This window comes from Ornithodoros turicata, unplaced genomic scaffold (genome assembly GCF_037126465.1).
Source record: "Ornithodoros turicata isolate Travis unplaced genomic scaffold, ASM3712646v1 Chromosome52, whole genome shotgun sequence".
NCBI classification, from domain to species: domain Eukaryota; kingdom Metazoa; phylum Arthropoda; class Arachnida; order Ixodida; family Argasidae; genus Ornithodoros; species Ornithodoros turicata.
In genome coordinates, this window is record NW_026999380.1 from 917,315 (window position 1) to 943,091 (window position 25,777).

Sequence of the window (25,777 nt, forward strand, 5' to 3'; positions counted from 1 at the left end):
GGAAATAAAATCTATACCAATACAAAGAAGATATTCTTAATCAATACAATTGCAATCAAATTACAAGTTATATTATAAAAGGTCTGAGACCTGAGAACCATCATATCTGTCAGAACATTTCGAGCGCAATATGGAATCTCAATTTCATATTCGAACATTACTCAACTTTTAATTTCTTATTAAGTGAACAGCATAGACGTAAGGAAATAACGAGAAACAACACAATCAAAAGCTACAATTAATAGAGAGCCAAAACCTGCGCACCATCCAACACATAGAGAAATAATAGCTAATCAATCTATCAAAGGCGAAATAGCACAAACTTAACAATATAGCACAGACTTAACGCTGAACGACAGAGGAACACGCGGCGACACGTAAACAACAACAGAGGAAAATAATCTATCATTGAACCACCATAAAATCGATCAATATACAATTTTCATTCTAACAAACACTACGAACCTTGATGGAGATATCCAAGACGTAGAAAATATGCACTGTTTTCACTCTTGTCCTCAAAGCCAGGAGACTTTATGTCTCTATCTATGTGACCATAGCACCGCGCATGCTTTATCACTCAAAGGGTTAGGGGCTATATTACTTCGTCCAGCAAACGGGACGCTCTAGAGGTCAGATAAGAGAGTTCAAAGGCGATATATTTTATTGTGCAGCGCAAATAGATGTCGATATCACTGGCTGGGGTCACTATCTTTTCGCATCCTTTCCCTGAAACGGAAATCTTTCGTCAAAGTGGTTGACAAGTCGGTTAAGTTTGTAGAGATGCGATATTGTTATTGAAGATGTAGAGAAAGTCCAAATTATTAATTGGTAGCAATGATTTAATTACATCAATTTTTGTAATATCTTGCAACAGAAATTTCTAATGAACCACACAGAAATATCAAATGTGAAATGCAACTCAGAGTTATGAGGCATTCCCATCTTAGAGATACTTACTTATGTCATTCGAGTAAACAATTGAAACAAATGCAAGACAATAATTATTTCAGGCAGTACTCATAGAGTATCAGACGAGTGAATACTTGAAACAAAGTCAAAACAATAATTCTCACGACAGGTCGAGATTATAGCATTCTAAACCAGATAATAAAATTTTAATCAAGAAAATAAACATAGATATGCTTTTAATTAAGTGTAGATGTGCACTTGAAAACAGAAGAGACAATTGCTCTACATTGAAAAGATGGACAGATTTTGTACTCGATACCATAAGTCATGGGAAGATGTGATAAAAAACTGCTTCGAAAAGGAGGAGCCGCGAAACGATTTCATTATCGCTGCATTTCAATACGTCCTAGATATGGTCGTATTCGGGGATATGGTACAAACTACAGAACTGAAGGTGCAAGAATTTATATGCCGAATCTACAATACTTATAAAAATATCTGCACATCATCATCGGAAGGGCCACTAGGATTGATGGCGGAGTTTTTGAGATTTGCTAATGAAGAATTGGAATACACTAGACCAGATGTAATTGTAATCATTGCAATGGGCATTACGTACATCAAGAAAGCAGTCAGATCAAATTATCATATACAAGCGGTCTATATCGCACGATTCATTACGGATTTGTTGAAATTACACATATCTGAGATGGAAAGTACATAAAATCTTATCACGTGATATATTCCACTACCACGGCAACGCAATTATTTTCTTCTACCAGTCTCTGCAACGATGTCGAATCAACAGAAGTTCAATATTGTCGTGCAAGGTCTGATGTATTATCACCTTTTGAAACTCAACAAACATATCAATTGCGGTGGACCACCGGACGATTTTCATCTCATACGCTCTTGTATGCCATTCAAGAATCTTCATACAAAGAAAGGAAACATCAATAAGAGACTGTGCAAGTTCATCGCCACTAAGTGCAAGTTGTTGAAGCAATACAAACACGGCGACAACATAGCGCCTGCGTTAATCAACGTTGGATTCAAGCGCCCAACAATCAGAATAAACTATTTAATGTCTTCGGAATTCATCAATGAAGACAACAAACGAAAACTTCAGAGTTTGAAATAGAACTGTAATTTATCGAAATAAACAAGTGTATAACTGAAACAATAAATGTAATCTTTGTCATCATCACAATGAAAAACACTTTACATTTAGCATGGCTAGACTGGGAACAATGATCGCCAAGGAAACGAATATTCCACAATTTGTGTAAGAATTCTCATATGGAATAGGTGCTATGCAAAATTACTCTGCGTCTGGCAACAACGAGTGCCGAGATTTAGTCAGCCATCTTTGTGTTGTCTACCCAATCGTCCCGGTAAACGTGCTTCTATCGCAGTCTATCGGCTCTACGATGACTGCTCGACTGCGTTTTCCATCTTTTGGCCATGACATGTGGAAAAACGACTTGGAAGTTCTACCCTGTCTGTCAGATGATACGCTGGGAGGCTTGTGCGCGCTGGCAGAGCCGTCGGTCCGGCAACAGAAGAAATCTTACGTCGTCACCGTCGAGGCGTACGCCCAATCTTCGTCGATATTTACAAACGCGTGCGACATCAGGTACGTAACGTTTTTTGCTCTTCTGAAGTTAAGCTTTCGTAGATCATGACGACGCGGGAATATTTGAGACCAGAGCCTGCATTTTCGCACGGTTTAGCAAATATGCGTATAACTGCTGCTACTTGCTTGTCGTAGGCGCACATTAAGCCTGTGGAATGGTTCCATATTTTCGTTTACAATGCAATATGTGTGAAGCGTCTCGATTAAGGAGGGACACGTCCCGCTTTGCTACCACTATTTTCAACGGAGTAGGCGCGGTTTGCAAATGCCTGTGTGTGAGGTATCCGCCCAACGTGAAAATTTACTCGGTCACTTGTTCACGTTTGACATCACTTTTGCGTAACGGGAGAGCCACTTCTTTCAATAGTTTGAGCAGCAGGTATGATAAGCCTAATCGTCTCGTTCCTTTGACGTGGACGAAACGGTTCCGGGACATTTCATCGAACATCCTTTCGTCGAAAAATTGGCGTTTCATTGAACGCCGATTCATTGACACTTTGACATTGAGACATTACATCTGCTCTCTTACAGTCGTGGCACCATATATGCTCGGGCAACTTGCTACAGGAGCCAAGGAAAACTGGACCGGAGTATAAAGTACAGCTAAAATTTGAAAGCTGTTCAGTAACCGATGCATACTGTGACTGCGCTATTGGAAAGGAGAGCCCATGCAGTCATGTCCTTGCGGCAGTACGACTGCTTATTTTGTTGAAGAAGAAAGGGTACAAGGAGGCACCACCGGAGCTGTCATGTACCGCGCTACCTCAACAGAGGAGGCGTCCTCGTTGTCAAAATATTGGACCGATGAGGGTACAGGACGTAGATTGGAGGAGCACCCGTGAAGGTGGTGTACTTCTGCCAATGCCGGTGCGGCTGTTCGATGCGCAGGCCAGGAGTATGGACCAACAGCACAAGCTGGAGTCTTTCCAGAAGTTGAGTGAACGTCAAGCTGGCCTTGGGAACCATGACTTCGCTGCTGTGCTGCGGGCTGCAAGGAGTTCTTTCGACAACACGAAGCTTGGAGTGGCGCCTCCTTCCTCACCATTGACCTACCAGCAGGTAAGCCTGCCTGCAAACTTTAAGGCGTAGATCGCTGCTGACATCTCGGCAGGGTCCAGTATGGTCAGCTCTGTGCCGGAACTGCCACTCTTCTGCGGAGCAACACAGTATGTCTTCCCGGACGGGCTCGCCACAGAAGAACAAAGTATACTGATGGTAAGTGTATGACTTTGTTCATACCCTTACATGTATCTTTGCATATCACGTGTGTGCTTACATTGTTGGAAATTGTGCAGATAACAACAAACACAATGCAGTGGAAGGAAATCTTCTACACTTCGAAAGAAGCTACTGGAATGGTCACTGAGCCAGCTGCAGGACTCAAACCACATATTCTATGCTACGGGTCAAGGGCTGTGCTTTTTAGCAACCTGGCCAACCAAAATGAAGGGCCGGCAGCAGAACGCTATGCCGAAGTTATGAAGCGCTGTGGCCACAATGTCTCACTGCGACACAGCGGTCTCATCGTCCATCCGGGGTGCCCGTGGCTAGGTGCCAGTCCTGATAGATTTGTGTACGACCCGGAGGAGCGCACGTATGGTGTCCTAGAAATCAAGTGCCCATATTCCTTGAAAGACACTGATCCAGATAACTCTACACTGCAGCTATTGTGCATGAGTGTTAGTGAGAATGGGGAGCCAAGCCTCAAAAGGAACCACGAGTACCACGCTCAAGTAGTCGGACAAATGGCATTAACAGGATGTCAGAGGGCTGACTTTGTTGTGTTCTCCAAAACCTGGATTGCTATCGAGCGCATCAGGTTCGATGAACATGCATGGAGGGACATGAAGTCAAAACTTGACAAGTTTTATTTCTCCCATATGCTTCCCTACATTGTGAAGAGCCGGCAGCATCTGCCTTGACCGTGTGTTATGTATTCACTAAGATGTAGTGTGCTTTTCCCCCCTCTGAACTACAAGTACAGATTCCCTTCCTGATAACGCTTACTGAAAACTGCCTGCCCTGACAATCTGACTACGGACACACAGCTCCTATAAGTAGCAGCATCCAACTTCTCCTGAACCCTTAACGACAACTGCCTGCCCTCGGAATCTTTGACTACGGACTCACAGCTCCCATAAACAGCAGCATTCAACCTCTCCTCCTCGTGGTGGGAGCTGGGCAACGGGCCCTCTTCGTGGGAGGGCCTGGCTAACGGGGCTCTGAATGCTGAATGCAGCTACTCAAGCCATGCGAACTGTACCACAAGAGGCACGTTTTTGTGTCAATGTGTATAGTGTGCAAATCTCACTAAAATTGTGTCATTTATGAAAGAATGCGTTATCTAGACTATCCCACCAAATGCGTTTTCCCTGCTTTCAAACATGCCCTATGAACGCTTCTCCCAGCCTGCTTTTGTGTGCTGTCCGAATGCTGATGTCTTTCTAACACCATGGGCATATTGTCAATTTGTGATTTAATTTTCTTATGCTTTCCATGCCACTGTGCTACCGTACCACTTCAAAGCATTAATAAAGTCCTCGTGACGTGCTGCACAAACTCTGGATGCCTTTAGCACAGTTCCATGAATGATTCTGTAGAGCAGTCAACAACACCTTTATTTTTCACCTTGGAGAGGGAGTTTCATCGCCACAGGCGATACTCTACCCCATTGCGGTGGGAATGTGGGGAATAAAATAACGAGCCCCTTCACAATAACGATCGAAGTCCGATGGTGTCCAGAAATGTCAGAAGAGCTTTGAGCGCAGAGCGTTACTGGGCTGGATTGGGCCAGGGACCAAGCAATTTCGATAGGGAGAAGGGGCGAGAGTCCAGCTGACGAAGAGACTCGGAGAGTGTGATTTGGGAGGGTTGGTAGTGAGGGCAATGAAGAAGAATATGCTCCAGATCCTCAAGAGCACCACAGTGGCAGCAGGTGGGAGAGTCAACTTGTCTCAAGCGGTAACGCCACTGAGCTGTAAAGGCCACATGGAGGCACATTCGGTGGATTAATGCAGCATCTTGACGAGAGGTGTTTCGTGGCAAAAATGTCGGTTGTCCGTTGGCGGGAAGCCAGGGGTGTCACTAGGCGTCGCAGAATTGAACGGCGGTCTCCTCTCATAAAATCGATCAATATACAATTTTCATTCTAACAAACACTACGAACCTTGATGGAGATATCCAAGACGTAGAAAATATGCACTGTTTTCACTCTTTTCCTCAAAGCCAGGAGACTTTATGTCTCTATCTATGTGACCATAGCACCGCGCATGCTTTATCACTCAAAGGGTTAGGGGCTATATTACTTCGTCCAGCAAACGGGACGCTCTAGAGGTCAGATAAGAGAGTTCAAAGGCGATATATTTTATTGTGCAGCGCAAATAGATGTCGATATCACTGGCTGGGGTCACTATCTTTTCGCATCCTTTCCCTGAAACGGAAATCTTTCGTCAAAGTGGTTGACAAGTCGGTTAAGTTTGTAGAGATGCGATATTGTTATTGAAGATGTAGAGAAAGTCCAAATTATTAATTGGTAGCAATGATTTAATTACATCAATTTTTTTAATATCTTGCAACAGAAATTTCTAATGAACCACACAGAAATATCAAATGTGAAATGCAACTCAGAGTTATGAGGCATTCCCATCTTAGAGATACTTACTTATGTCATTCGACCTTGTTGTACTACTGCTGTCCTCAGTGCGCAAAACATTACAGCCACGTTCACCTGGGTCCAAGAACTCCATCAAACTCACGAACTGTTCATAGCAGGGCAAACCGGTGTAAAGCATGAACTTCATCTGAATGCTTGAGCTTTTCGAGGGGAAAATTTGATGTCCTTTGTTTTTCTTCGTCAAGCTGGCACGCTAGAGATTCATTTTGTGCCCGCAGTTCGTGGATGGCTGCCCTGGCAGATGTAAGCTGTTCCTCTAAGGCAGCACGCTTGTCTAGAAGTTTCAATATTTCTTGATCCTTCCCTACGATGATAGATAGCAGATGCTCCTGCCCCTCTGTGCCTGGGGCATTAAGGGCAGGTTCGATAGCGTTGTCGCCATTCATGTCACTGTCGGTGATGGGTATGTCATATTCCTCGGTCGGAATATCTACGGTTTCGGTTGGCTCTTGTGCTTGACTTGACTGTGCGGCTGGTGATCGTGGTAGCAGTTGTGCAGCACGCTGTTTTGGTGGCTTCCAAAGGCTGCACGGCTTGTTAAACGCAAACACTGATGGCACAGCTGTGTTTCTGAGAAGTCGGTGACCACTGGCAACACCAGGAATAAAGTCAGATGTGCAAAAATGTTTTTAGCACACCTTTGTGTACTTGGTCACACGAAAATCAGGGCCTTCGTCTCTCTTTATGGCGATGATCCACTTCTTGAACTGTGTGCCGTCTTTAGGGAAACGATGAAAAGATACCTGCATTGCAAAAGGACACAAAATGTACTCAGTGACGATGATAAGAGGGAATACTTGGACGCCACAATGTAACCTTGGCTATCACGAGATGACTTCTCATCCAATAAAAAGATGACTAACGCTAGGGTCAGTACTAAACACATTCGCGGCTCTGCGGAGCAAAACACTGCCACTGCTGCAGGTTTATTATCGGCGCAGCTGTATTCACGTGTCACTACATTCCGTGCATGAATATGGCATAAATTAATAGAACCTCAATACTCTTTCTGGTCAGGGAACTCCCGAGAAAAGTTCGCTTAGGGCGCCCCGACGACACGTGGCCAGCCGCCGGCTCTAAAGCGAAACGCACCGCCTCGAAAATATTGTTGCCACCGGCATGCCAGCTCGGAAGATCTCTCATTGGCTGCGCATTATATGTATAAATATTTGGATGCTCATTGGTCGCCAAGAACTGGCGTCAGTTTCCTTCGCGCTGATTGGGCGAGAGTCATTTGATTGAGGAGCGAGCCAAGCGAGCGTCCGAACGCGCGAACGCGAACCGCTCAACGGAAGGACTCCGACGCTAACTGTGTGTAATAGTTGCGATTTACATTCTGGAAACTTAGCACTGCTACATTGCTTCGTGAAAACAGAATGGCAGATTCAACTAGTCATCACGGCAACAGAAAGAGGAAGAAGACAGGACGTCCTTGCACGGCCAAAGGATGTACAAATCGCACGCATGGAAGCCGACATTCATTCTTCCGATTTCCCATCGATGAACGGTAAGACAAGTTTTGTTACTTTCCATTGAAGGACAAAATGCAGGTCTATCGTGTGAAGTCTACTACGAGTCATCGATTGGCGTTTGAGGCGTTTCATAATGAGAGTTGCGCTCGGACGCCGCTGTCAGATTATGTGTTCTCGTTATACTCCATGTGTCACTATCACATACATAGCTGTTATTCATTTAGCGTGATACACGGATGCTTGTGACACGTGTGTTGTGGTGTTCAAATAGGAAATCTGCGTGGATCGCCTATGCACAACGCCCTGAGCTGAACCTGAACGATTTGGCAGACTCAGCTCTAAGTTGTAGGCTTTTGTGTGGCGAGCACTTCTCACCGGACTGCTTCATCTCTCGTGCCAAAGTACGGTTGAAGAAAACAGCTTGTCCGACAGTTCCGCTGCAGGGTGAGGTTTTTCACTTCAGTTGATCATGTATGTTTTAGTTATACCCTAATTAGATCAATCTGTAGGCAGTGGTTGTGGAACTGGACGAGGTACATATGTGGGGACGGTGTGAACCACACGTCCATTCAAGTCAATCTGTAGACGTTCGAAGGTTGCATGTGGGCAGGTTTGAATATGACGGTTTTTTTTTTCCTTTTAGGACAAGCCAGTACTTCACTGCAGAGACAATGGCCTGGGCTACTTGCACTTGATTATGGTAATTTCATCCATTTTGTGCATCACGTTTCATGCATAATCAGTGGTTTACCAAGAATTTCGTCTCTGGGGGGGGGGGGGGTGGAGTTTTGACAAAATAATGTACAATCTCACAAAATTGTAGTGGGAACTCCTCCAATTTTCTTGTTTTTTTTTTAGGGGGGGGCTGTAGGGGGTTCTCCATAGATCACTGTTAATTCCTAGTAAAGTCAATGATGTGCCCTGTTGCTTCTTTTGTTGCACTTTTCCTCTGCATAACAGGTTTATATATCTTTTCATACACACTTTCACTATATTGACAGCAGTAACACAAATATTGTGATTGACAGTGGGACAGGTTGCTAACTATGCCTCTGTGGTCATTCTCCTTTAGATATGCCTCTTCAATCACAAGAGCAAACACAGGAGCCTCATGGTGCATCAGATATGCCAGTGGAAGTTAGTTGCTCTCACATCTCTCTACTGTAACACATACGTAATTTTCTTTTTCTAAATGCTTTTTTCCGGTTTCACCACCTTCATCTGTTTGTTTTAATCATTATGTGCGTGGTACTCCATTTGCTGGGTTGTGTCACTGCCTAAAACAACGGTGGTACTTTCTTGAGCACTTGCATGTTCTAGGACATTTACACTAAAGTACTAATCACAATAATGACAGTAATAATGCATATTGTGTTTGAAATGAGAGGTAAATATGCCGCTGCGTCAATTCTTCTTTAGATGTGTCTCTTCAGTCACAAGAACAACCACAGGAACCCTGCGTTCTTTCGGAGCCACCTGGCACACCTGACACACCAGTTTCCCCACCTTCACCTGTTCCAAGACCATCTCATGTTCCTATACCATCTACCAATACCTCAACAGGTGTTTTTTTTTTTTTTTCTGCCGCAGCATTTTCATGGAATTCCTGCTCGCTTTTGTATTTTTTTTTAGATCCTTGCAGCAGTGTGGGTGATACAGCAACCACTGCAAACCTGGACCGGCTGTCACCACCCAGTGAGTGTCCTTACTCAACATTTCTCTTGGTTTATTTTAAGTACTTTTTTTTTTCCTTTACAGCCCTTGGAGGTGCCGACATTTGCTCCCAGTCACCTGTGTTGGCTCCTGATTCATTGGGTTCATCTGGTATGTGGTCATTTACCATTATGCTGCCTGTACGAATTATTTGCCTACTGAGAACGAAATGGTAGCAGTAAAGAGAATATTCATTCTAACGAAAACCAGTAGAAAATCGCTGTCTAACAATGGCATTGCAAAGTGGGTAACAGAATTTGCATCTTGGTGACGGCTATGCTCAAGGTTGGGAGGTAATGGGTTCGGAATCCTACCACTGGCTCTGCAGGTTGAGGTTTTACATGGGCTTTTTAGCAGTTCATCCAGACGAATGACGGCGTAGTTCCCCCTTGTCGACCCAGTATGCATATTAATTTCTCCTGTTCCACCGTTATTCACAATGCTCGCACTGTATAGAACACGAAACAGATTGAAAACACTGCACTCATAAAAATGAACTTCACCGCATAGCACGTTCCTAGCCAACCATCTACTCAAATGATAACATTATCTGCCCTGATTTGTTGAAAGTGGAATGCGTAAGCCTTTGTTGTGACACTGATGCAGTTCATAAATTTTCAACAAGTCAGGGCAGATAATGATGTCATTCGGGATGATGGTTAGCTATTACCGTGCTATGCCGTTATGTTCATTTTTAATCGTGTGTCTAGCACAGTTTTAGAAATTACAGTCCCAGATGATCTTTTGTGGCCTTGTGAACAGCATCCATGCCCTTCCTATTCCAATGCACAAGGTCAGTCCTTGGTGCTGCCTCGTTGCGCCGACGTCTGTACCTCCTATGTACAAGTAAAGGTTTCAGACAACATAAGCATAATTTTTTAAAGATTCCCATCCAGCTCTGTCAAGCTTGATCATTTTGCTAACTTACCTCTCGTACATGCCATAATTCGGCTTTCTGGGACCCTTTATGAAGATCTTGTGTATATCCAAGAGCTGAATGTCATCTGCAAGCGTTGAACATAATGGCTCATACTTTTGTTTAAAAGGCATGAAAGATACATACACCGTTTACAGTAAACATTAAATTTGCACAAGGATGCCACTTCATCTTTTTTCCATAGTCGGCTATGTCATGAGAGTATTTATTGCATTATCTGAGCAACTTACCACACTGTAGTGTCTGTATATGTGTGTTGACTGCGTGAAGTGTGTGCCATGCCCTAGATGTTTTAGAGACAAGTGGGCATGGCGGAAGTGTTAAAAGTATTACTTTGTCCACTCGTGTCTTGATGTGGTTGATGACTGCTGAGATGTCTTCTTTGATTCTTTTCGAATCTCTCATCTTTTCAAAAAAAAAAAAGAATGAACATACATAAACTAGGAAGGTTTTACCACGAAAATCAAAGGCCTTTCAATAACATTCTGCAGCATCAGAGATTGAGTGAAGCATCAATACATTTTCTTCAATATGTGCTTACCTTTTTGATGTCATTAGTGCCAATCATTATGATGACTTTTCTGTGAATATTTTCGCAATTCTCAAGTGCGTGCAGTAAAGCCCGGCATGTGGCACCGGGCTTCAAAACTTAAGATTCTGAAAAATGAATGTAACTGAGCACTGATTTTTGTTCCTTTCAAAAATGAGGCTTTCACAATAAAAAAAAAGCCTGAGGTGGAAGCGACATCTCACCTCACAGTTACGTTTATAGAGGTACAATCAGGGTAAGGGGTAGGTAGGCCACTACCTCATGACCCCCGCCTCTTACTAGTTTCTGTTCATCCACGTTGTGACCATAAAACTGGTGCTTCCTGCTCGAAAATCCTCCCCCCTCCCCGTACGCCGGCACCGCGGTAACATGCATATTGAGAAGAGAAGGGAGGGGTGCACACAATCGTGGACCTCAGCAGTGTGCAATAGTTAACTTGTAAATGTGATCAGCACTTACGTAGATGGCTCCTCTTTCGCCGAGTGATACGCTCCGCCAGTCGCAGCATCATCGAATCACCCACGAACTGGAGGTCGTATATAACAGACATCTGAAAACCTCAACACTAAGTGTGCCTCCGGAACGAGATGATCGCAAAATGTCACGCGGGAAATTCGTAGGATGAACTCTCACCTCAGTACCTGTAGACGTTCGGGTTGGGACAGTAGTATGTAGCAGCACTAGCTGCACCAACATCGCCTTTGGCCACATGACCCTTTTTCTGCCCTGCCACCTCGCGCTCGCGAGATGCGAGCTAGTTACTTCTTCTTCTACTCGAGCGACCGGCCCGAACGGTCAATAAAATAGTCTGGTCCGACTTGACGCCTTTTGTCTCCTGGCCTCACTCAACTCGCGACAAGTACTTTCGATTCTCGCATACGTTGCGCAATACGCACATCATGTGCCGCGCGACGTGTTGCGACGCCATCTATGAGGGCTGAGTAAATGTTAGCAACGCTCTCACATTTTGCTCTAACCTATCGCTGATAACCAATGTACGGTGACTGTGGTGATTCGAGAGATAGCGAGCCGCGATGCGATGCGCGAGGCCGAGCGTTTGTCATGGGGAAGATAATGAGAGTGATAGTGGTAGTGATAAGTATAGTAGCAGCTAGAGAAAGAGGAACAGAGGAAATTTTTCGGTTCTTTCTTTTTTTTTGGGGGGGGAGGGGTAATCAAATTAATAGTTGTGACAGGAAAACAGATTATGCTGCCCTACTTTGCATAATTATGATGGAGAATAAATGACTATATTCTGCAACTCTGTTGCCGTAGCATACCTGTGTTTCGTTTTGTTCACACGGTGACATTGTTTGCTTTATTGTTATTTATTTATTTGTCTCTTATATTTTCTTTACTGCAGCAGCTACACCAAGAATAGACAGGGGAGGCAGACCCAAAATTGTGAGGACTCCAAGGACCACTTCTCTAATTCAGTCACTAAGGGCGTCACGTGACAAGCTGCGAAAAAGTCTGTTTCGTGCTAGAAGAACTGTTTCGACAGCACAGATAAGTACCTTGTCAAGAGCTCAGATAATTAACGGTGCATCACGGTATATGTCAAAGGAGGCACTTGAAATTTTCAGGGTTCAGTTGTACCTGCAGCGTTTTCGCAAGTATGGGCGCCGGTGGCCTGAGTACTTCCGGGGTTTAGCCCTAAAATTGCACTTCATGGGGCCGAGGGCTTACAGATTTTTAAGTCGGTTCCTGGCTTTGCCAACTGAGCGTACCCTCCGTACTTGGCTAAAGGATATTCACGTGGAGCCTGGAGTGCTGCCCGAAGTTCTCAATAGGCTGGAGGCCAAGCTTAAGGATCTACCACTCAAGGACCGTTCATGCATGTTGATGTTTGATGAGATGTCTATCAAGCAACATCTACAGTATGATCGCGGTTCTGATGTAGTGCTTGGTTTTGTTGACAATGGCCAAGAGAGAGAACCTCAGTTGGCAAACTCAGCTCTTCTCGTAATGCTGTCCGGTATCTCTACAACGTGGATCCAGCCCCTAGCGTATGTTCTGTCGAAATCCGCAGCTTCAGCAAATACTCTGCAGGCTCTGCTCGTACAACTGATTCAACGGTTGCAATCAGCAAATATTTTTGTAAAGGTGGTTGTCTGTGACCAAGGTTCAAGCAACTGTGCCTTAGCTAGAAATTTGGAAGTATCCCCCTCACAGCCATATTTTCTTGTGAATGACCACAAGGTGTATTTTATGTTTGACCCTCCGCACCTGATGAAGACAACCCGGAATCTTTTGCTCAAGTATGACCTTCTGAATGGAAGTGCTGAGAAAAAGGTTCAGTGGGCTTTCATCAAACAGTTCTATGAGAGTAACTACCCCCTCAAGGCACGCCTTGCACCGAGGCTCACAGAGAACCATATCAACCCAACAGTGTTCAACCGCATGAGGGTCAAGTTTGCAACACAAGTCCTTAGTGACAGCGTGTCAGCAGGCATTGCGGTTCTCATTGTAGTGGGAGAGATGCCACCTGCTGCTGCTGCGACATCAGATTTCTTGCAACAGATGGATATTCTCTTTGATACCCTTAACAGTTCTTCAACTGCTCAGAGCGAGGACAAAAAAATGAGATATGCGATATCAGCATCTACTAAGCATAAAGAAATTTTGCAATCTGCCGCCGAGCGAATTTCTAACTGGAAATTTATTGGTTGTGCTAGAGAGCCACCAACAGTGAATGGTTGGCAAGTAACAATTAATGCTGTGCTTGCGTTGTGGGATGACCTCCATGAGAATTCGAACTTTGAGCACCTGCTCACGAGGCGACTCAACCAAGATCCCCTAGAAAACATGTTTGGACAGTTTCGGCAAATGCATGGAAGCAATGAAACACCTAATGCATTTCAGTTTGTTGCTGGTTTGAAGCATACATTGGCAAGCAAAGTTGGCAATGCGACAGGCAGGGGTAACTGCGAAGCTACCGAGCTGAGCCTAATCCTCAATGAACTAAAACACATGCCGTTTTCTACTGTTGCATCTGTTCCACCAGAGGAACCAGAGCATGATCTGCCATCAAGCGAGACATTAGATACGTCCTCTGACATTGGTCCTGCTGATCTAAATGCGCGCTTTGCATATGCAGGACACTTGGTTGAATTGTTCCTCAAAACGTCCAACTGTAGCAACTGCAGTGAACTACTCAAAGGGACACAGGATGACCTTCAGGACCCTTCTAGTGAGTTCCTTTATTTGCGTGCTAATGAACAAACCTGTGTCCCTTCAAGTGCCTTCTTTGAATATTATCAGAAACTGGAGACGACATTTCAGGCAAATGTTGGTGACATATTGCACAAGAAAAATGTAAAGGCAAACTTGCTGCACATCTTAAAGCAGTCCAGTCGTGAACCCTTTTGTGATGTAGTTTGCATGACGAAATTCCATTCTATGTTTGTCGTCCTACGCATAGAGGGACGGTCTCGTACAGATCGAGCGATTCCGAAACTTAGCTGAAATTATATTCAAGAGTGCTACAGAAATACAGTCGCGAAGTTTCAACCAGAACAACGAAGTGGTTTTCGAGAAATTTGAAGGAATATGCCGTGACAGCAGACGACAGAAGTCGCAGCTGGATTCAACTCCCTCTCATGCAACGTCACATGTGACGTGGTTATGGTATTTATGGTGGCAGCTCGCCCATTGGGCGACCGAAGCGCAATGCACAATACAGTCGGAGGTGTATGTGCTTTGCGCTTGAAAGTTGTCACGCGCGACGTCGTAATGTCTGATAGCAAATTTAGCGATAGTGACGGGTCCCTGTCGCGGTGAAGATGAGCTCATCGGCGCCGATCGATTGAAGAACCGGGGACGTCGATGAACCTTTAGCTACTGACCCTTTGCCACAACAACGTGGTTAGCCAGTGAAAGTAGTGGATGATCCGGAATCGATTGACGGGTAAGACTCATCCATAAAAGCGCACTTTTTTGCGTATATATGTTCCGCTTGATCGTGACACCATTCTAAATTGTACAAACATTGCAGGTGTGTGTGTAGACACTGCTCGCCAATACCAGCATGTGTGTTGTGCGCACAATCCGGAACCTGTTTCGATCAGTCACGTACACATGGTGTTGTATTCTCCTGAAAGGTGTTGTAAGGTTTGTTTTTGTTGCACAGCTTTTTATTTGCATATAAAAATGCGTGTTTCATGGTAACGTTATGCAAAATTTCAGATTTGGTCATATATGTATCAGAACTTGGATAGACTGCTGAAGAAAGCTGCTCTCTCTATCCATTCCCGCAATTAAGCGGCAGGAGGTTGTCAACGTGATAAGTGAAGGCTTTCCATTCATGTCATTACACCTGGAGCAAATGACAAAATCAAGGATAAGCTGATCTACGTCAACGTCTTCAATTACCCCTGGCCTATGAAAAAAAAAAGCCCTTTTCAGGACCATCCAACATATCTGCATCAAAGACCATGCTTCTGCATCGAATAAGCTCTTATCATCATGGATGATTGTAGTATTTCATATCAAAAATACCTAGACGTGCATTACGAATGTGCAAGATGGATCAGCCGTATTTTTGCTAATGTTATGGCGGTGTGTTCATGAGCCCATGGCTCAGATTTCGATTGTGTCAGGGGTTGCACACTAAGATGTCCAGCACGTTGAATATAAAAGATTTGGAAATGTTTAAACACTTTCAAAAATATCAAAAATACCTAGATGTCCATGACAAATTTGTAAGATGGAACAGCGGTTTGCAACATGTTTACATGTCGTCTGGCTTATTGTTGCTCATGTTACACCGGTGTGTTCGTGAACCCATACTGGCTCAGATTTCGATTGTGTCAGGGGTTGCACACTAAGATGTCCAGCACGTTGAATATAAAAGATTTGGAAATGTTTAAACACTTTCAAAAATATCAAAAATACCTAGATGTCCATGACAAATTTGTAAGATGGAACAGCGGTTTGCAACATGTTTACATGTCGTCTGGCTTATTGTTGCTCATGTTACACCGGTGTGTTCATAAGCCCATACTGGCTCAGATTTTGATTGGTCAGGGGTTGCACACTAAGATGTCCAGCATGTTGAATATAAAAGATTTGGAGTTGTTTAAAAACTTTCAAAAATATCAAAAATACCTAGACGTACATGACAAATTTGTAAGATGGAACAGCGGTTTGCAACATGTTTACATGTCGCCTGGCTTATTGTTGCTCATGTTACACCGGTGTGTTCATGAGCCCATACTGGCTCAGATTTTGATTGGTCAGGGGTTGCACACTAAGATGTCCAGCACGTTGAATATAAAAGATTTGGAGTTGTTTAAAAACTTTCAAAAATATCAAAAATACCTAGACGTACATGACAAATTTGTAAGATGGAACAGCGGTTTGCAACATGTTTACATGTCGCCTGGCTTATTGTTGCTCATGTTACACCGGTGTGTTCATGAGCCCATACTGGCTCAGATTTTGATTGGTCAGGGGTTGCACACTAAGATGTCCAGCACGTTGAATATAAAAGATTTGGAGTTGTTTAAAAACTTTCAAAAATATCAAAAATACGTAGACGTACATGACAAATTTGCAAGATGGAACAGCGGTTTGCAACATGTTTACATGTCGTCTGGCTTATTGTTGCTCATGTTACACCGGTGTGTTCATCAGCCCATACTGGCTCAGATTTTGATTGTGTCAGGGGTTGCACACTAAGATGTCCAGCACGTTGAATATAAAAGATTTGGAGTTGTTTAAAAACTTTCAAAAATATCAAAAATACCTAGACGTACATGACAAATTTGTAAGATGGAACAGCGGTTTGCAACATGTTTACATGTCGTCTGGCTTATTGTTGCTCATGTTACACCGGTGTGTTCGTGAGCCCATACTGGCTCAGATTTTGATTGTGTCAGGGGTTGCACAGTAAGATGTCCAGCACGTTGAATATGGAAGATGTGTAAATGTTAAAAAAATATCAAAAATACCGAGACGTGCATGACAAATTTGTAAGATGGAACAGCGGTTTGCAACTTGTCGACATGTCGTCAGTCTTATTTTTGCTATTGTTACACCGGTTTGTTCATGAGCCCATACTGGCTCACATTGTGATTCGATATCAGGGGTTGCACACTAAGATGTCCAGCACGTTGAATGTAAAAGATTTGGAAATGTTTAAAAACTTTCAAAAGTATCAAAAATACCTAGATGTCTATGACAAATTTGTAAGATGGAACAGCGGTTTGCAACATGTTTACATGTCGTCTGGCTTATTGTTGCTCATGTTACACCGGTGTGTTCATGAGCCCATACTGGCTCAGATTTTGATTGTGTCAGGGGTCGCACACTAAGATGTCCAGCACGTTGAATATAAAAGATTTGGAAATGTTTAAAAACTTTCAAAAATATCAAAAATACCTAGACGTACATGACAAATTTGTAAGATGGAACAGCGGTTTGCAACATGTTTACATGTCGTCTGGCTTATTGTTGCTCATGTTACACCGGTGTGTTCATGAGCCCATACTGGCTCAGATTTTGATTGTGTCAGGGTTGCACACTAAGATGTCCAGCACGTTGAATATAAAAGATTTCGAGTTGTTTAAAAACTTTCAAAAATATCAAAAATACCTGGACGTACATGACAAATTTGTAAGATGGAACAGCGGTTTGCAACGTGTTTACGTGTCATCTGACTTATTGTTGCTCATGTTACACCGGTGTGTTCATGAGCCCATACTGGCTCAGATTTTGATTGTGTCAGGGGTTGCACACTAAGATGTCCAGCACGTTGAATATAAAAGATTTGGAGTTGTTTAAAAACTTTCAAAAATATCAAAAATACCTGGACGTACATGACAAATTTGTAAGATGGAACAGCGGTTTGCAACGTGTTTACGTGTCATCTGACTTATTGTTGCTCATGTTACACCGGTGTGTTCATGAGCCCATACTGGCTCAGATTTTGATTGTGTCAGGGGTTGCACACTAAGATGTCCAGCACGTTGAATATAAAAGATTTCGAGTTGTTTAAAAACTTTCAAAAATATCAAAAATACCTAGACGTACATGACAAATTTGTAAGATGGAACAGCGGCTTGCAACATGTTTACATGTCGTCTGGCTTATTGTTGCTCCTGTTACACCGGTGTGTTCTTGAGCCCATACTGGCTCAGATTTTGATTGTGTCAGGGGTTGCACACTAAGATGTCCAGCACGTTGAATATAAAAGGTTTGGAGTTGTTTAAAAACTTTCAAAAATATCAAAAATACCTAGACGTACATGACAAATTTGTAAGATAGAACAGTGGTTTGCAACATGTTTACATGTCGTCTGGCTTATTGTTGCTCATGTTACACCGGTGTGTTCATAAGCCCATACTGGCTCAGATCTTGATTGGTCAGGGGTTGCACACTAAGATGTCCAACACGTTGAATATAAAAGATTTGGAGTTGTTTAAAAACTTTCAAAAATATCAAAAATACCTAGACGTACATGACAAATTTGTAAGATGGAACAGTGGTTTGCAACATGTTTACATGTCGTCTGGCTTATTGTTGCTCATGTTACACCGGTGTGTTCATAAGCCCATACTGGCTCAGATTTTGATTGGTCAGGGGTTGCACACTAAGATGTCCAGCACGTTTAATATAAAAGATTTGGAGTTGTTTAAAAACTTTCAAAAATATCAAAAATACCTAGACGTACATGACAAATTTGTAAGATGGAACAGTGGTTTGCAACATGTTTACATGTCGTCTGGCTTATTGTTGCTCATGTTACACCGGTGTGTTCATAAGCCCATACTGGCTCAGATCTTGATTGGTCAGGAGTTGCACACTAAGATGTCCAGCACGTTGAATATAAAAGATTTGGAGTTGGTTAAAAACTTTCAAAAATATCAAAAATACCTAGACGTACATGACAAATTTGCAAGATGGAACAGCGGTTTGCAACATGTTTACATGTCGTCTGGCTTATTGTTGCTCCTGTTACACCGGTGTGTTCATGAGCCCATACTGGCTCAGATTTTGATTGTGTCAGGGGTTGCACACTTAGATGCCCAGCATGTTGAATATGAAAGATGTGTAAATGTTTAAAAAATATGAAAAATACCTGGACGTGCATGACAAATTTGTAAGATGGAACAGCGGTTTGCAACTTGTCAACATGTCGTCAGTCTTATTTTTGCTCATGTTACACCGGTGTGTTCATGAGCCCATACTGGCTCACATTTTGATTTGATATCAGGGGTTGCAGACTAACATGTCCAGCACGTTGAATATAAAGTTTGCGGAAGTTGAGTGTTTATGTAGTCATCTTTTATTGTCCCTTATTGTAATGTACGTCCACAGAACTGACCAATTGTGTTAAAATTGGGTTGTTGGTATCGGGTAGTCATAATGATGTTCAAGCAGCAAGCTCTGAGCAACCTGTCGTCCTGTCCTGTCAACAAGGTTGTCTTGTCTTTTGCTGCTTGAACATCATATAATCACAACACTGATTTGTGGATATAACTTACATATTTATATTATGCAATACTTTTCTCACATCAGCAATGTGCAGGGAAAAATTAAATAGAGCTGTGAAGCCTGCGAATTGGAGTTGTTATATTTGTGACCCATTAATAGGTGTTGATTCTGGCACAGGAAGGAGTGCCACTCTCATCAGTTAGTGTCAGCTACTGAAGGGGTACAAGACAACATTATTGAGCATAGTTTGGCGATATACTGCTCCGGTAGGGATAATACCTTAGAGAGGCTGTATGCAAAACAAACTCGTAGCCTGCTGGATCAAGCACTTCCTTCCGAGGTACGCGGGACTGCCGTTGCGTGCGGTGCCGACAATTTCTGTACACATCACTTTTGGCTATTATCAACAAAGTAATACCTACATTTCAATACTGCGCGTATCCAGTTCTTTGGACACCGTTGCCGCTAACAGTTGACTGCGTGACGGCCGACATCTTTTAGTTCGAGCTGCGTCCGGCGCCGTCCCATACATATCGTGCCCGCAGAACGTCTCTTACCTCATATCCATCGTGAACGAAACGTGCGGAGTACACGCACGCGCGTGTGACAATCCGACCTTTTGTTGAAGATGTTTCGGGTGTGTGACTCCCAGCAGGTGCTTTTCTATATCCACTTTCGTCACATTGTTGTCGACAAAAGAGTTGTTATACACCCGGGTTACGTTTCCACCACTTCCATACGGAATATTCTTTTCGCAGGTAAGACGAACTAGAAGTGCTCAAAATACCGAACGATTCGAGACAGGTTAGTAAATAAGCGTCAACTGCCTTTATTAGGTGGAGTCATCCACGTAAGCTGCCGCTCGAAATGAAGATGCGAGACGTATTGACATTGTCGTTTGGCCACATTTTACAATACGCGTCTTTCGTTTGACCAGACCACATGCAGCAAATTTATTGCCGTCGCCGTGATCCTCGAGCACCTTTTGGAAGTCGTCTGCTCTCACCGCTGCAAGAAGGCGCGAGAGCAGACGATTTGTTCATCCAATAAGCGGTCTGCCATCGTAGCGGATATCGCTGTTGCCAACAGAAATCGCAATGTGCTGGCGCTGTTCTTATCAACTTAATTCGTTTATTTAATAATCGTGACGATTCTGGACGAGCGAATTCACAGTATTACGTTTTCAGATATGAGGAATCGAATGGTACGCTTTGTGGATAGGCCAGGGTGTACGAGACCGTCCCTTTAAGGTTGACGAATGCTGCAAACAGGCAAATTTCAGTAGAGCAGAAACAGAGCAGAAGAAAGCGCAAGAAACTTGCTTCATGAATACGAATGTAGATCTCGTCATATCATATTGACATTATCCAAATTTGAAGTGGAGTTTCAGTACTACCAACATTTCTGAAATGTAATCCCATGCACTGTAATGCACTGCATATTTCAGTGGCTATCAGCATGGGAGAGTTGTTCTGAAAGCCTAAAGCAGCAATAATTTAGAATGGGCGCGTATGACCCCACAACTGTCTGGAGCAGAGGATTTCTTTTATTTATTTGAACAAAAAGAAAGGTTCAGTTCTGCTGTAGTAGATTCTGACAATCTTTCAGCACTGCCCTCCCTGCAAGCTGCTTTTCAGATTGGCTTTTGCTGATTTATTTCCTTCATTGTGGTAATTTGCCCTCACATCGTTCAGGGAAGGCAACAGATCAGGTTTAGACATGGTATTGAATGTTTCATATTGCATTGCTTCACTGTGCCTGCTCCGTGCTTACTGAATCCTGGTAAAACAGCGCAGGAGCTCTGAGCAGCACAGTTGATCATATAGTAAGTGCAAGTAAATTAAACTAAAAAGGATATTATTGATTAAAGGTTCACCAGTTTTCATGATCTAATTTTCCCACACAAACTCAAAAAAGGCAATACATCAAGGTTACACATGGTACTGCATATTTCATATTGCATTGCTTCACTGTGCCTGCTCCGTGCTTACTGAATCCTGGTAAAACAGTGCAGGAGCTCTGAGCAGCACAGTGAATGCTATAGTAAGCTCAAGTAAGTTAAACTTCGGCGCAGCATGATCCTTGTTATCCTTGCGCCAGTATGGTCAAATCAAATCAAAGTAAGTTAAACTAAAAGGAATCCAGATGCTTTTTGCTTTTGCCTTTTTTGAACAAAGCGTGTGTAAGTGTGTACATGTGTGGCTCGTTTATTCATAATAGATCATCATAAGCAATGATAATGTTCTATTTCTAATATTCTCATAACAACATCATAGCAACAACAAAGCTCTGTAGCTGCATAATATTTTGTCTGAATCTGTACGTGGACTTCGGATTCAGATTTTAACCTTCTGAAATCGTAACATTTTCACTCCACTGTGTCTTCGCCTTTCCCCTTGTTATTTAATACAATGCATGCTGCTGTGGATGCACGGCTTCTAACCTCTCTTTTACTAAGTTATCAATTGACTTTCCATTCCTAAGCTAAACCCACTAACAGAAAATGCCAATGATGGAATGGGTCCAGTACATGATTACGATGAATGGTATTGTTGTGGCATATTAGCAACTTTGACTCTAATGTGCCAAGGCAGAGGACCCTAGCAGAACATTCTGTGTTCAAGGTATCTGCATATTTGCAGCGGCCATATCTGAGGCATTTCGTTTTCAACTTATATAGTTCTATACATTAATTAACAGAACATAGTAGCGTATACTTTCGTTCACGTTACAGCTGGCCTTTCCTTCCTCTTTTTTCGTCATGCCATGAACCACCAAGGGACATTCTATTTAGTGCTCTATTTTAATAAGAGCGCTAAAAACAGATTTTTAGCTCTTCTTTTTAGTCATTTCCCTCATTCACAGGCATCCACAATCTGTACACTTTCCCTTATTTTTTCAGTGTTCTCGCGTCCATCAGCGGCAACGACACACCTGGCACAGCGCAGCCGTCTTCCAAAAACATAACCTGCTGTACCCCCTTCGATGTGTGGTCTGCGATTTTATTGAACTTCAAATGAAGACTGTTGGAAGACATGTGATTATGTTGAACCTTTTCAAGTCAATTCATGAGCACAAATAAATTTGCACTTTATAAACCGGTATCGCTTCCGATTCATTAAGTCTAGTCTACACATTCGACGTGGGAAGCAGCGAAAAGCAAGCGCGCAAAAGAAAAATAACACAGCGAAGCCAGCGCAGCTGGCGGAGCGCGGAACGAGAGCAGACGACAAAACCCAGGAGAGAAGGGGGAGGAGGTTGAGAAAGGAGGTCGGTCGCATGCGCACTGGGCCTGAGCTTTTTTCCCGGGCGGCAGCTCGGGAACGCTGTGAGTGGCTCCTCGAGATCACGTGGTTTGGGCGCCCGCCATTTTCCCTGGACCATTGCGTAAACGGCAGCTTCCGGCGGATGACGTGGCGGCGCATCGTCGCTCGGGAGGAGACTTTCGTGTCCGCCGCTGCCTGCGCGTATGGATTGCATGTGTTTCTGCGGGTGTTTGGAAGTGATAACTTTTTTTTTTGTGAGAACTTTTTGAGAAGTTTTGCGTGCGTAAACAGAGGTTCATTTTTCTAAATATCCTCGCGATGAATTTGACACCTGAATCTCGTCAGCCCATTTCTATAGCTGAAAAGTGCTATTAGGGCCACACTTCAGTAAGCGGAAATTCTATCCTGTTAATTTAGTAACCCAGCTTAAATCATGTTGGAATCTCCTTATTACAACTGGTTGGTCAGTCAGTCCAAGCTGCAAAAATAGTAGAAATACTTCAGAAATATTATCATGGGATGATCATGTACATTATGTTTAAAGGGAACGCATGAGAGCCATTGCTATCTTAAGTCGATACATCTTCCCAATGTGTAGAGATGTCTACAATACGTTAATAGTGTAATATAGATCAGTTATTGTCAACCACATCGAAAAACAACATATTTATTTCTTCACCGAAAACGATCGAGTCATGCGATTTATAGCATGTGTATCCCCCGTCTCTCATACCGCCAGAGACGACTTTCAGATGATCATGATTAAACGCAGGATTTCTATAAGTACTTCTTCTGAGGTCTTACCTGTCTTCTCTGAAATAGAATCACCTCGTAATTTTATCTCTGCTCAGATTGCAACAAACTGCATGCTACGAGGAAACCACGCGTTTGGAAAGTTTCGCCGTCACGAAATAACTACCGAAAGCGGCATTACTTTATAACACATCACTAGTTTGTGTGATTGTGTAACAGAATGAATTAATATGTTTCTCAACCTTCATTGAGAGATATGAGTGAGAGTAAAATTAATACTTTCCGTGTCAGAAAAAGACAACAACGAAAGTTGCAATCTACGCGGAAAATCTGCAAATTTACGCTAACTGAACTAAAATGTGCGGGCTGAACTCATGAACCTATTCGAGAATTATTTTTGCTCTAAACCCGAAATGAACTGTAAAAAGTAGCTGATCAAATATTCCCTAAAAACACGCAGCGCTATGGAAACGTCGTCTGCTCCACGAGGGTGTCTCCTCCCGAACGACGCGATCGCCCCATGCGGGAGCAATTGTCCCTAAGTGACCTTGTCTATTGTATTCGAGCGGAGTTTCCAGACCAGAAAGAGTATTGAGGGACCGTGATAGAACTAACGTATCAAAACTTAACCGCAAACGTTTCTGCCTCTCTGTATTCATATATAGCACGTATTCATATCGTATAAAGTCACCATTCGTAAAAACGCAAGCCAGTGAGCGGCAACGAAGCGAGTACAATTTTTATTCTAAAAAATAAGGTACATACCTTGTTGCCATCGCTGTCTGCGAGTCCACGTTGTTTACACATTGGCACGCAACAGTGTGGAGGCATTTTTGCTGGATTAAGAAGGCTCAGGACGTGCCAGCGAGCGACCCGTCAAGCAGCAGGCAATAGCGCGCACTTGCCTCTCGACAACACAAAGATGGCCGCCCCAGTTGCAACCGCGTCCCCGAGATGGCGCTTCCAATTTTGCATACGGCCTATTTCCAGCGGTTTTTCTGGCGGCACTTATTACAATTGAGTGGTTTTAAAACTATTTTTCAGGGAAAACACTGAAAGAAACCCACGTAGAACCCACGTTCAGGTTTCGTTCTTTATGCATGTCGTCCACCATCTTGCCTCTTTCGTCTTCTTTTTTGTGTCTTCTCCGCGCTGTAAGCGCACTTAGTATGCCAACACGCTGCGCCATCTGCGCATTCTTCTGTCCCTCACTGCATTAAAATGAAATTGCTTCGGAGCTACAGCATTCATAACGTCCTATTTCCCCCCAAAGAATGGACATAGGACGTGTTGCAGCCTTATCACCAACGCCCGCGTAAAATGGCGGCGCTAGACTCAGGCTCAAGATCACCAAAGACGATGAGAAGGAGTGGCTTTTTTAAGTCTGGCTTGCATTTCCGTTGACAGTTCCCGGCAGCATTCCTGGTGACTGAACTGAGCCTTTCATGGAACAGAACATGGAACTTGGAACATTTCATTCTTATTCTTGGTTCTTGGTTTCTTCTATTCCTCTAATCTTCCTGTATGGTAATTTTCACAGGTGTTCCTTCACGGCAAGATGTTCCTTCTGCAAAGACCTCCTACGAAACTGCCCAGGAAATCTTCCACCGAAGTGGAGTTGACAGTTCCCGACAGCATTCTTGGTGAGCGAACTGAGCCTTTCATGGAATAGAACATGGAACATTTCATTCTTATTCTTGCTTGATGGTTTCTTCTGTTCCTCTAATCTTTCTGTGTGGTAATTTTAACAGACGTTCCTTCACGGCAAGATGTTCCTTCTGCAACAGCCTCCCACGAAATCTTCCAATCTTCCACCACCAATCTTTGTGCAGTTTCAGATGCGTTTTCGTAACGCGTAAGCTATATAACGCTAGTTGAATGCTGCAGATAACGCTTTTGGAGTATATAGATTGTCGCAACTTCAGATGCTTTTCCGTAACGCGTAAGCTATATAGCGCTAGTTGAATGATACAGATAACGATTGTTGCAGCTTCAGATGCGTTTTCGTAATGCTCTAATACTCCAATTTTTTTTAACGATCCCGACGTGTTGGCAAAGAGGTCACACAACAAAGTACTTCGATGCAGACACGTTGGGACCGTCTACGACACAGTGGCTTTGTCGGTACTCTGTAGCCATTAAGGCGAGTCGGCGCCTGTGTCGTATTTTGGAGTACATTGTTGCAGTTTTACATGCTTTTCCGTAACGCGTAAGCTCTATAACGCTAGTTGAATGCTGCAGATAACGCTTTTGGAGTATATAGATTGTCGCAGCTTCAGATGCTTTTTCGTAACGCGTAAGCTATATAACGCTAGTTGAATGATACAGATAACGCTTTAGGAGCAGATTGTTGCAGCTTCAGATGCGTTTTCGTAATACTCCAATTTTTTTTAACGATCCCGACGTGTTGGCAAAGAGGTCACACA

The 25,777-nt window shown here is 43.3% G+C and overlaps 1 protein-coding gene and 2 long non-coding RNA genes across 3 annotated transcripts; 2 read left to right on the top strand and 1 right to left on the bottom strand.

Annotated features, from left to right (window-relative positions):
• Nucleotides 1-6,850: 6,850 nt before the first annotated feature.
• Nucleotides 6,851-24,182, bottom strand: LOC135374270 (uncharacterized). The gene is made up of 2 exons (XM_064607262.1): nucleotides 24,117-24,182; nucleotides 6,851-6,964 (listed from the first exon to the last, which is right to left on the bottom strand). Exons 1-2 carry the CDS (start codon nucleotides 24,180-24,182, stop codon nucleotides 6,851-6,853), a joined length of 180 nt encoding a protein of 59 aa, XP_064463332.1.
• Nucleotides 7,644-8,831, top strand: LOC135374284 (uncharacterized). Its single transcript, XR_010416826.1, has 4 exons — nucleotides 7,644-7,728; nucleotides 7,965-8,137; nucleotides 8,337-8,393; nucleotides 8,766-8,831. It is a non-coding gene; the product is annotated as an uncharacterized LOC135374284 (long non-coding RNA).
• Nucleotides 9,311-12,270, top strand: LOC135374257 (uncharacterized). Its single transcript, XR_010416814.1, has 3 exons — nucleotides 9,311-9,388; nucleotides 9,452-9,517; nucleotides 12,257-12,270. It is a non-coding gene; the product is annotated as an uncharacterized LOC135374257 (long non-coding RNA).
• Nucleotides 24,183-25,777: the final 1,595 nt, after the last annotated feature.